At 37.9% G+C, this 11,574-nt stretch overlaps 1 protein-coding gene across 10 annotated transcripts in view; it reads right to left on the bottom strand.

Annotated features, from left to right (window-relative positions):
* The window catches only part of TIA1 (TIA1 cytotoxic granule associated RNA binding protein), a 32,618-nt gene that overhangs the window by 3,320 nt on the left and 17,724 nt on the right, over window positions 1-11,574 (bottom strand). For 5 of the 10 annotated variants that reach the window (XM_026483506.4, XM_026483493.4, XM_057309150.1 and 2 more), the window contains 6 exons: window positions 10,996-11,071; window positions 3,027-3,135; window positions 2,542-2,637; window positions 2,342-2,426; window positions 1,847-1,970; window positions 536-681 (listed from right to left, as the gene is read on the bottom strand). In XM_026483506.4, coding sequence (XP_026339291.1) covers window positions 536-681; window positions 1,847-1,970; window positions 2,342-2,426; window positions 2,542-2,637; window positions 3,027-3,135; window positions 10,996-11,071 — 636 coding nt within the window. Of the gene's footprint in view, window positions 1-535; window positions 682-1,846; window positions 1,971-2,341; window positions 2,427-2,541; window positions 2,638-2,894; window positions 3,136-10,990; window positions 11,072-11,574 lie in introns of those variants that run through there. The other 5 variants (XM_026483499.4, XM_026483512.4, XR_003312349.4 and 2 more) reach the window with 4 other exon arrangements.

Genomic DNA, 11,574 nt, shown 5'->3' on the forward strand with positions numbered 1-11,574 from the left:
GCCAGATACCCCACAAAAACCAGATTCTTTTAAAATAAAAACTGCAAAGTATTTTTAGTTTCTTTTTCAAAAATTTAGTAAAATTTCATAACTCAAGGTGTATAAAGAAGCATCCATATAACAATGTGTGAATAAACCCTACAGCACGGGGGGGGGTGGGGGGAGGACGCATTAACGAATAAAAACAACTAGCATCAAAACAACCATATCCAAGAATGGCCAAATGATCATGAGTCACGTAAAAAGCTTAGCAATTATTAAGCTCTCATTTTCTTACTTAAATATTAGTTGATTCATTACCAAGCATTACCAAAAATTCTTTTAACACTGGTTATGTCTCAGAGCAGCATATTTCCAAATTTTTAAAGAAATACACTTAAAATTATAAATTAAAAACAGCTCTAAACTAAGTCCTTGAATGGCTAAAAATTGCTTTAGACAGAGGACCACATTACCTACTAATTACTTAAAATCTCTTCCTAAATTCTTAACTTTTCAAAGGCTAATAATAAAGGAAAAAAGCAAATATGCTTACTTAAATCCCTGCTGATTCCATGCCTGGCCATACATTCCATATGCAGGTACTTGCCAACCATTAGGCATATACTGGCCAATTTGTTGTGCATTTCCATACCACTGGCCCCACTGGCCATAAGCTTGTGGATATCCAATTTGATTCTGCTATTAAGTAAAATTATAACAAGTAATTTAGTATTATTTGAAGTTATATGTATACACACAGTCCTAATGTACCACAAATATGTAGCCGTAACACATAGGGCCATCATTGCAATTAAAATAAAAAGATAAACAAGAATTTATAAGATGAATGCATTAAAAAAAAAAAGTAAGGTTATACTGCTCTAACTACATGATGCTCTAAATGGCACACTCTTTGTAAGGCAGTAGATAATGTCCCAGTAATAAATATCAAACTCAGTACAATGTTAAAGTGTTTTATAAATTAAACTAGATAGGGAAGATAGAAAAGATTACTTATCCCTATATTCAGTTTACATAGTTTAGGATTTTCTTATTCCTATCTTGGTGCTCCGCTTATAGTTTCTTCACAGAAAGTTTTTTTTTTTTTTTTTTTTTTTTTTTTTTTAAAGCGAGAGTGCAAGAATGTGCAAGGCAGGGGATATTAAACAGGCTCCACGCCCAGCACAGAGCTGACCCGGGGCTTGATTTCAGGACCCTGAGACCATGACCTGAACCGAAATCAAGAGTCAGACACAAGGCACGCCTGCATGGCTCAGTTGGTTAGCCGTCTACCTTTGGCTCGGATCATGATCCCAGGGTCCTGGGATTGAGGCCCGCATCAGGCTCCAGGAGCCTGCTTCTCCTTCTCCGCTCCCGCTCCCCCTGCTTGTGTTCCCTGTCTTTCTGTCTCCCTGTCAAATAAATAAATAAAATCTTAAAACAAACAAACAAACAAAAACAGAGTAAGACGCTTCACTGATTGAGCCACCCCAGGCAGCTCCTCATAGAGGAGCTTTATGGGATCACATTTGAACCAGTAAAGCTGCCTGGAAAAACAAAAGCAGCAAAATCTAGAAAAAATGCCAAGACTCTAAATAAATATATTTATAGCTTTTGTTTTAACTGAGTCAAACATGCTTGTGAGTTCTCCAAATAGTATGTGAATAAATCTACCAAGTGTTAAGAAAAAAGCCTGAATACCCTGTTAGGTAAACTACCACTCTAGAAGTATAATACATGTAGGAAGAGCCCTTATATATTATCATTTTAGCTAGAAACTATTAACAAGGATTATCAATAATTTCATTTTAAAATAACCTATTTTTAGCCCAGCAATTACTGTGCAAAGTCAAGAACCTCTCACCTGCTGCACAGGATTTATCATATCAAGAGTTTCTTTGCCCCAATAGCATTTCACGACATGACCTTCAATGGTAGTTCCATTAACAGAAACGATTGCATGTGCTGCACTTTCATGGGAATTGAACCTATTGAAAAGAATATTAAGAATCACCAATATAAACTGTTTAAAGTACTTATGAATAAACCCATTTCTAAAAATCAAGCTGAGACTGAGGTAAAACAGGAACTTCACACAAAAGAATAAGATGGTGTATTTTCTTTGGTATATTTTTTTTCAAAAATCTTGTAGTTCTGGAGAAACTTCTTTTAACTGAGAATGGTTTTATTGATCTTGGGGTTTTAAGGAGGGAGCCATTAAAACATAGTGGCAAATATTGCTAAATGCTAGTGAAATTTCTATTTTTTTTACAACCAAGGTAAATTTTAAAAAAAATACTAAGTTAAATATTCAAAATGATTTTTTGGGGAAAAAGCTTTTTTAAAAAACCACCCATACCGAACAAATGAATATCCTTTATCTGGAAAGACTCGAATTTCCATTATTTGTCCAAATGGTGAAAAAGTCTGACGCATCAGTTGTTCTGTTAGACAAAAATCAAAAGAAACCACACCAAGTTATATAAAATCCTACAGACATTAAGCTTTTCAGTTAAAAAATTATAGCCTCAAAATGCCACACAGGTAAGGTTCCCATACCTGTCAGCCCAGAAGTGACACCTCCACAGTATACAGTACAGTTGCTTGGACTAGACTGATTTACAACCTCATCATATGATAGCTGTTTGGTGTTTGCTGGGGAGGGAAGAGTTTAATATTTTAAATTCATTAAATAAAATATTCAGAAAGAGAAAAGCAGCATCAACTACTGCTGTAATGGTAATTTTTACCTTGACCAAAATGCTTACATAATACATAATACATCTGATTGAGGATTAAATCTCCCCCAAGAATGTCTAAAAAATTACTCAATATTCTCTATTTAATAGGAGACTTAACATTAGAGACAATATCTTTTATTATTTAAAATTACAAAAATGAAAACTAAGTACATTTTCAACAGTAGTCTTGATTTGCTTCTCATCTATTTCTGCAATAAGTCTCCGGGAACAGCTCTAACATTTAAAATCTAGTGTATTTTTCTCCAAAATTCCACATTTCCTTTTCTTCTCCAATACACCTACACTCATATGTACTCTTTGGAGCTGGAGGCTTTCGGGTTGCCCAGTTAGTTCTGATTTGTCTTCCACCAAGCCACTGGCCACCCATCTGCTGAATGGCGTTTTCGGCATCCTGTTCCGCACATTAGAAATGACAAAGAAGCCACCATTAGTTGATGTTGAAAGACTATTAGCAGCAGAGAAAATTCAGTTGCTTTTCAAAAATGTCTACTGAATGAAAATGCTTTATAAAATACCCAACATACGATATGTTTCCTAAAATGCAATGATGCTTTTAAATTATCTTTATTTGGATATCAGACTTTGGGAATGCTAATTACCTGAAAAAAGTTCAGAGCCCCAAAGCCCTTAAGATAGCTATTATAAAGTTCATGTAATAACTCAGACTATTATGGATGAAAATCTCATTTTACACAATCCAACAAACTTGTGACAGTATTTGGTTTCTCATTCACCCAACAAGTAAACACTGAATAACTATAATGTTCTAGGCAGCCCATTAAGTGCTAGGGATTCACCGGTTCATGAGACAGACATGGTCTCTGCTGACACAGAGCTGACATTCTTTTGGGGCCACAAACTCATCACAAATTGTGGGAAATGCCATGACAGAAGCAAAAGGATGGTGGCACCTGGGTGGCGCAGTTGGTTACATGTTTGCCTTTGGCTCAGGTTATGATCCCGGGGTCCTGGGAAGGAGCCTCTGCTTGGTGGGGAGCCTGCTTCTCTCTCTGCCTGCCAATCCCTCTGCTTGTGTGCTCTCTCTCAAATACATTTAAAAAAACTTTTAAAAATCTTTAAAAAAACACAAAAGGATGACATAGAGAATATGGGCTTTGGGATCTACTTCAGACAGCATGATTAGGGAAGGTCTCTCTAAAATACATCATTTATACTGAAACTGAGAGGAATAGGAGCTAGCAAGTCAAAACCCCAGGGAAGAAAGACCCTGGTGAAGAGAAAAGCATTGTAAAGTGTGTTCCGGCAGGAAAGAGTTTGTTATGTATCTGAAAAAAGCATGTTGGGGATGCCAGGGTGGCTCAGAAGGTTAAGGGTCTGCCTTCAGCTCAGGTACAGATCCCAGAGTCCTGGGATTGAGTCCTACATCTGGCTCCCTGCTTAGTAGGGAGTCTGCTTCTCCCTCTGCCCCTCACCCTGCTTGTGTGTGCTCTCTCAAATAAATATATAAAATCTTAAACAACAGTAACAACAACAAAAAGGCATGTCAAAGACAACTAGTTTTAGTGGAATCTAGTGAGCTAAAAAAGGGTGCCTATAATAAAAAGCCAATAAAAGATTTAAAGTAAGAGACTGTCATGATCTGATTTATGTCTTAACAAGTCCATTCTTAGCACTAGGGGAAGAGAATGGTTTAGGGAGATGGGTTAGTAAGAGGAAAAAGACATTCTGAGACTAAAGCAATACCCATAGCAGTGGATATAACCTATGGAAAGATTCAACAGAGCTTTGGTAATACAAAGTAAAAGGGGAGGAAATCAAAGATAACTCCTACATTCCTTCTTGGGTATTAGGGAGGACAGTGTTAGTTAGCATTTACTGAAATGCAAAAGGAGGAAAACAGGTTTGAAGAAGAAACTAAGAACTCCATTTAAAACCCAGCAAGTTTGAGATGTCTGTAAGACATCTAAATGAAAACCACTTGTTAGTAAGTATGGAGCACAAAGAAGTAAACTGAATTGGAGATATGGACTTCAGAGTCACAAAGACAGACTAGAGAGAAAAGAAGACATCCTGAAAGAGAGCAAAACCTGAAAACTAGGTAAAAAATTACTAGCGAAGGTGCCTAAGTTGTTCCCAGTGATGAAGGAGAAACCCACAAGAGTGTACTGTTACAGAGCCAAAGTAGTAGAAATCTATGGTAAACCTGAAAAAAGTAGTGTTGATACAGAGTGACAACAAAAGCCAGCTTACAGTGGACTAAAAAGTAAATGGGGTTCAATTCTGCTTGTGTATATGTGGGCTTAATCTAGAATGAAAGAACAGGCAAATTCAAGGCTAAAGGCCATTCTTGACACACATAAAAAGGAAATGCATATTCTTAAAAAGAAAGAAACATTGTTTACCATACCTATCAGTTAGAATTCCAGGACATATTTATTGTTGTGGGTTGAATTGTGTCCCTTAAATTAACATAAAGTCCCAACTACCACCTGCTCCCAACTGTGAATGTGACCCAAACTGGAAATAGGGTCCTTATAGATGTGTTAATTAAGATGAGATCATCCTAGGGGCTCCTGGGTGGCACAGAAGGTTGAGTGTTCAACTCCTGGTTTCGGCTCAGGTTGTGATCACATGGGTTGTGGGATCAAGCCCTGAAAGGCCAGGCTCCATGCTCAGCAGAGAGTCTGCTTCAGGATTGCCTCTGCCCCCACCCTCACTCATGCATGCTCTCTCTAAAATAAAATCTGTGGCACCTGGGTGGCTCAGTCGGTTAAGTGTCTACCTTTGGCTCAGGTCATGGTCCCAGGGTTCTGGGATCGAGCCCCACATCAGGCTCCCTGCTCAGAGGGGAGTCTGCTTCTCCCTCTGCCCCTCCCCACCCTGCTCATGCTCTCTTCTCTCAAATACATACATACATACATACATACATACATAAAATCTTAAAAAAAAAAAAAAAAAAAGATGAGATCATCCTGGATTGGGGTGGGCCCTAAACCCAGTATGACCCGATGACCTTATAAGAAGAATGAGAAGACAATGTGGACACATCTGGGGGGAAAAGGCCATGTGAAAAATAAGGCAGAGACTAGAATGATGTAGCTACAAGCCAAGGATACCAACAATACCAACGATTGCTGACAACGGTCAGAAACTACAAGGGAGAGTTCTTCCACAGAGCCCTGAGAGGAAGCATGGCCATGATGACAACCTCGATTCTGGACTTCTACCACCAGAACTTGAAGAGAACAAATTTCTGTTGTTTTAAGTCATTCAGCTTATGGTACTATGATACAGCAGCCCTACAAAACAAATACAACTACTCACAAAAGAGGGAAAAAACTTTTTATGGTGTGTGTGTGTATTATTGTGAACGGGACATGAAGTGGAAGCACATGGAAACAAATCTTTTGAGAAGTTTGATTCTGAATTATGGAAGAGAAATGGGGGGATACGTAGGAAAGGGATATGGGGTCAAGTCTGTGTGTTTAAGGTAGGCTCCATGCCCAACATGGGGCTTGATCTCACGACCCTGAGACCAAGAGTTGCATGCTCTACCAACTGAGTCAGCCAGGTACCCCAACATGCTTTTGATTAATACATAGAACATGTTTTTTGGTTGATGGGAATGATCCAGTGGAGAGGGAAAGACTGATGACACAGGACAAGAGAACAGCAAAGAACATATTAGTCAATTCTATTTATAGAAAGAAAATGTTCAAAACACAGAAATCTATAGTAGTAGATTAATAAGAGTAGATATAGTAGTAGATTGATAGTTGCTCAGGGCTGGGGCGCCTGGGTGGGTCAGCCAGTTAAGTGTCCAACTCTTGATTTCGGCTCAGGTCATGATCTCAGGGTCATGAGATCGAGCCCTGTGTGGGGCTCTGCACTGGGCGTGGAACCTGCTTAAGATTCTCTCCCTCCTTAACCTCCCCTCAAAAAAAAAAGAAAAAAGAAAAAAAGGTTGCTCAGGGCTGAGGAAGAGAAGGTGTAGAAGGAAAAGGACGGTGACTGCCAATGCGTATGTAGTTTCTTTTTGGGGGGATGAAAATATTCTAAAATTGTGACAGCTGTGAATATCCTAAAAACAACTTAACTGTATACACGAAACAAGGAGATTTTGTGGTATGTGAATTATATCTCAATAAAGGGAAAAAAATGATTAAGCACAGGAACAAGGTCCCTGAAAAGGCAAGATAGGTAGGATCCCAGTTTTCAGTGGTTTGACCTTGCACAGAAAGGACATTTCTTCTACTGTAACAGGAAGAGGAAGGTGGTTGAAAGCTGAGGGCATTCTTGTATAGCTTCTGTTTTCTCAAAGCATGAAGGTTGTCATCTTTAGGGTGACGATGGAGAAAGGCGCGAGGAATATTTGAGGAGACAGGAGGGGGCATGAAACAATTTTAACAAAGAATGGGAACTCAAACTTACTAAAGAAACAGGTTTGCAAAGATAGTACCATGCACTCATTTAACATTTGTAACCATTAATTTAGAAGCGAAACCAGTTGAGTCAGTTCTTCTTTAGCAGTATTTCATTACTTCAGAGTAGGCAGAAAAGCTATGTTCCATCAGTACTGGAGTTTGCCTGTAGCATGCCCGACATGGGAAGAGAGGCAAGAGAGTGAAGGATAACCACAATTAGGGCTGGGGTACTTCGCCACACCAGAGTGCTGCCAATCACATAAAACAAATTTTATAGACGCTGAAATGTAAACTGAGGAAAATAAATTACTTCCTCAAAGTTAACCTACCATAGGATGGCTGTTAGGATTCAAATCCATCTCTGGTTGACACCAGGGGCCATACAGATATTCTTTGCTGACTCTATGCATTAGTGATTTTTATATAGCAGGGACCTATACACCATAATCTCAAATGGAAAAATTAGTTCCTAGTCCACAAAAGCCTATTTCCCCAACATAGCACAAAACATTAATATCCTATATATCGATCTTCCAAGGAACTCACACTAACTGTGGCTATCAACCCATTGTATGAAGTATTTTTCTACCTTTCCTAAATATTATGCTATGATTAACAGTAAAGCTCTTGAAATCAATAATTTTTATATTCTCATCTCACAGGAAAAAAAAACCCTTATAAATAGTAGATGGGATATGTACATGGCAGAGATTTTATCTTTTCACCTCTCAATATGCTTTACCATTTCCAAGTTTTTCTAATATATGGGTTTTTCCGGACCTCTTAGGCTTACTCACTTTCTTCACAAGATTTCCTTTCTTAGAAGACATTTTCACTTCATGAAAGGAAGATGAAAGCTATACTGCACAACACATTTTTTTTTTTTTAAGATTTTATTTATTTACTTGAGAGAGGGAGGGAGAGAAAGCAAGAGCAGTGGGAGGAAGAGGCAGACTCCCCGTCGATCAGGAAGCCAGATGCAGGGCTTGATCCCAGAACCTGGAGATCAAGACCTGAGCCGAATGCAGACACTTAACCATCTGAGCACCTAGATGGCTCTGTACAACACATTTAAATAACTAGATCCCAGGGCACCTAGCTGGCTTAGTTAAGTGTCTGACTTCAGCTCAGGTCATGATCTGAGGGTCCTGGGATTGAGCCCCAAGTCAGGCTCCTTGCTCTATGGGGAGTCTGCTTCTCCCTCTCCCTCTGCCCCTCCCCTCCATTCATGTTCTCTCCAATCAATCAATAACAACAAGATACAATGTTACTATGTGAACAGCTGAGATAATTGCAGTGCATTCTACATTCTCTTACCCAAACTTGCAAGCCAAGTAAACATTTTTAAGGCAGACTTCTGATTTGGAAAATAAATTTTGGGTAAAATGGTTGCAAACTGTTATAGCAAATATCTCCATAGTAAGAGTTCATAGTGAAGAATAACGAGACAGTTCCAATGTAAGCAGACACAGGAACCCAGAAAAAAAAAAGTCTGACAATATCTGGTGTTAACTACAAACACATGTATTTTTTAAAAAGCCAGAAGGAACTGGCACAATAACCAATGGTCATAAACTTCACATGAAGCCATTAAGAAATGATACAATATCTATTTCAAATATTTTGTTTATTAAAGAAAAACCTTTTTTTTTTTTTTTTAAGATTTTATTTATTTATTTGACAGAGAGAGAGAGAGACGGCCAGCAAGAGAGGGAACACAAGCAGGGGGAATGGGAGAGGCAGAAGCAGACTCCCAGTGGAGAAGCCTGATGCCGGGCTTGATCCCAGAACGCCGGGATCATGCCGAGCCAAAAGCAGACGCTTAATGACTGAGCCACCCAGGCGCCCCAAAGAAAAACCTTTCTAAAATACATATCACACTATCAAAAACTTTTAATAGCTCATTTTAATTTTTTTTTTTCTTAAAAATTTCTCTATGCCTAACATGGGGCTTGAACTCACAACTCCTGAGCCAGTCAGGCTCTCCTAATGGCTTATTTTTTAAGGCATTCTTTTTTTTCCCCCCTAAGGTATTCTTACACAAAAAGTACCCTAGTGTTTCAGTAACTCATCTTTGGCAAATGACAGTCCTAACATAGAAGCAATACACTAAAATCGAAGGTTAACGGAACCTTAGTATATACTCCAGTGCATATATATTCTCCCACCATTCACGCCTGTATTTTTGAAGTGTTATATCTCTGGCATTTAACTATTTTGAACCTTGAGTTATCACACTAAAGGAGGTAAATCATTTACTTAAACTTATAATACATTTACAAGGTTCAAACTTCAAGCAGCACAATACTGTGAGCAGCTGCCCACCATTTGCCCCTCATTTCCAACCCCCAAACAGGAAACTCTACGGCAAATTTTTTGCTTATCCCTGTGAGAGGAACACACATACCCCCCAAAAATACACAAATTTTTACACAAATGAGCCTTTTTCACTTAATTTACCACAGAAATAGTTCTATAATCAGTATTTATAGAGATTCCCCCTTCAGTAAGTACTGGCTATGGAAAGATTTCTATGGCATATATATTTTTTATATTTTAAAACAAAAGCACATGATTATGTTGTATGGAGGACATGCCAAAGATTTCATCCAGCTGACATACTGAAGATGAGGCTTTTCCTTCTGTATATACCTTACTCTCACCTATCATTTGACAAACTAGGCTATCCTTTCTTTTCTCCGCAAAACCCAGAAATTTCAAGTCCATGCAAATTGGTGTTCAGTAAATGATTGTTAAATGAAAGAAATGAGAAGACATTTTCATATAATTTCTAAGAAGTCCCCACCCATTGGAGCATTTTACTGTTTGTTTTTTGAACAGTTTATTTATTTATTTTTCAAGTAATCTTTGTACCCAACATGGGGCTTGAACTCACAACTCTGAGGTCAAGAGTCTCACGCTCTACCGACTGAGCCAGCCAGACGCCCTATCAGTTACTCTTTTCCAGGTAAATTATATATATTTGCAGGTAATATGATTTTATATTTTAAAAATTCACAAGAACCAACTGAAAATTACCATAAGAGAATTTAGTAAAATAGTATGTTAACTCATTATCAACAGCTATATATATTCATATATATGAAGCAAATAGAAAACGCTATTACTTTTAAATTATCATAGAATATAAACATGGAGATAATGAATACATGAGATTTTCAATATCTACCTTTGATAATTTAAACATCTCTACTTCCTATATTCTGAAAACATTTTATCAGTACTTTGCATGCATCAGGTGCTAAATGAATGCAGAAGAAATGATCAAACAGGAGAAAAAAGATATCCTCTTGTGAAGGTGTTAATTTTCAGTGAAATGAACAAATGGCAGATGTAAGATAATTATTAAAACAAAATGAGTATCTTTAGGGGCTCCTGGATGGTTCAATCAGTTAAGCATCTGCCTTCGGCTCAGGTCATGATCTCAGCGTCCTGGGATTGAGCCCCACATCAGGCTCCCTGCTCAGCCAGGAGTCTGCTTCTCCCTCTCCCTCTGTCCTTCCACCTGCTTGTGCTCTCTCTCTCTCAAATAAATATATAAAATCATTTTTTTTTAAAGATTTTATTTATTTATTTGACAGAGATAGAGACAGCCAGCGAGAGAGGGAACACAAGCAGGGGGAGTGGGAGAGGAAGAAGCAGGCTCATAGCGGAGGAGCCTGATGTGGGGCTCGATCCCAGAACGCCGGGATCACGCCCTGAGCCGAAGGCAGACGCTTAACCGCTGTGCCACCCAGGCGCCCCTAAATACATAAAATCTTAAAAAACAAAAACAAAAACCCAAAATGAGTATCTTTGGTCCTTATTCTTAAAGCACTACACATGCACTTTTTAATTGAGCTCACCCATTTGTTGAAAAAGGAGACAAAGCCATATCCTTTAGACTTTCCTGTTGCCATGTCTTTTACCACTCTGGCATCTCTGAAATCAGAAATAATCAGAAGTTTAGGTTTGTAAACTCTCCTCTGGATATCAAGTGAGAATGTCATACACAACTCATTTTTATGTTTCATCTTCATTAAAATGAACCTTTAATGCAAATTCACCTTTTATTCTATAAAATTTATCATGTATTAGCAAATGAGGCTTAATAAACATGCAAATCAATAACTTCTTAAATATATACGTATACATTGTATAAAAACTGCCTCTCACTTCAAAAAGTTTTTAAACTTTTAAATATTAAGCATGGTAAAAGCAGCTATTCATATGAAATTACTTAACCATTTATAGGGTTCACAGGCACATTAGTGAATGGCTTTCTTTAACCATGCAATTTATAATTTTCTATTTGACACCATATACTACCTAATCATTAAAAAAATTAAAATAGAAAACTGGAAACTAAGAATAAAAAGCTGTATATTTCCTAAATTAATTAAATTATTTTGTTTTCTCAGATCAATTGACACCCCCCTTTTGGA

This window comes from Ursus arctos, unplaced genomic scaffold (genome assembly GCF_023065955.2).
Source record: "Ursus arctos isolate Adak ecotype North America unplaced genomic scaffold, UrsArc2.0 scaffold_8, whole genome shotgun sequence".
NCBI classification, from domain to species: domain Eukaryota; kingdom Metazoa; phylum Chordata; class Mammalia; order Carnivora; family Ursidae; genus Ursus; species Ursus arctos.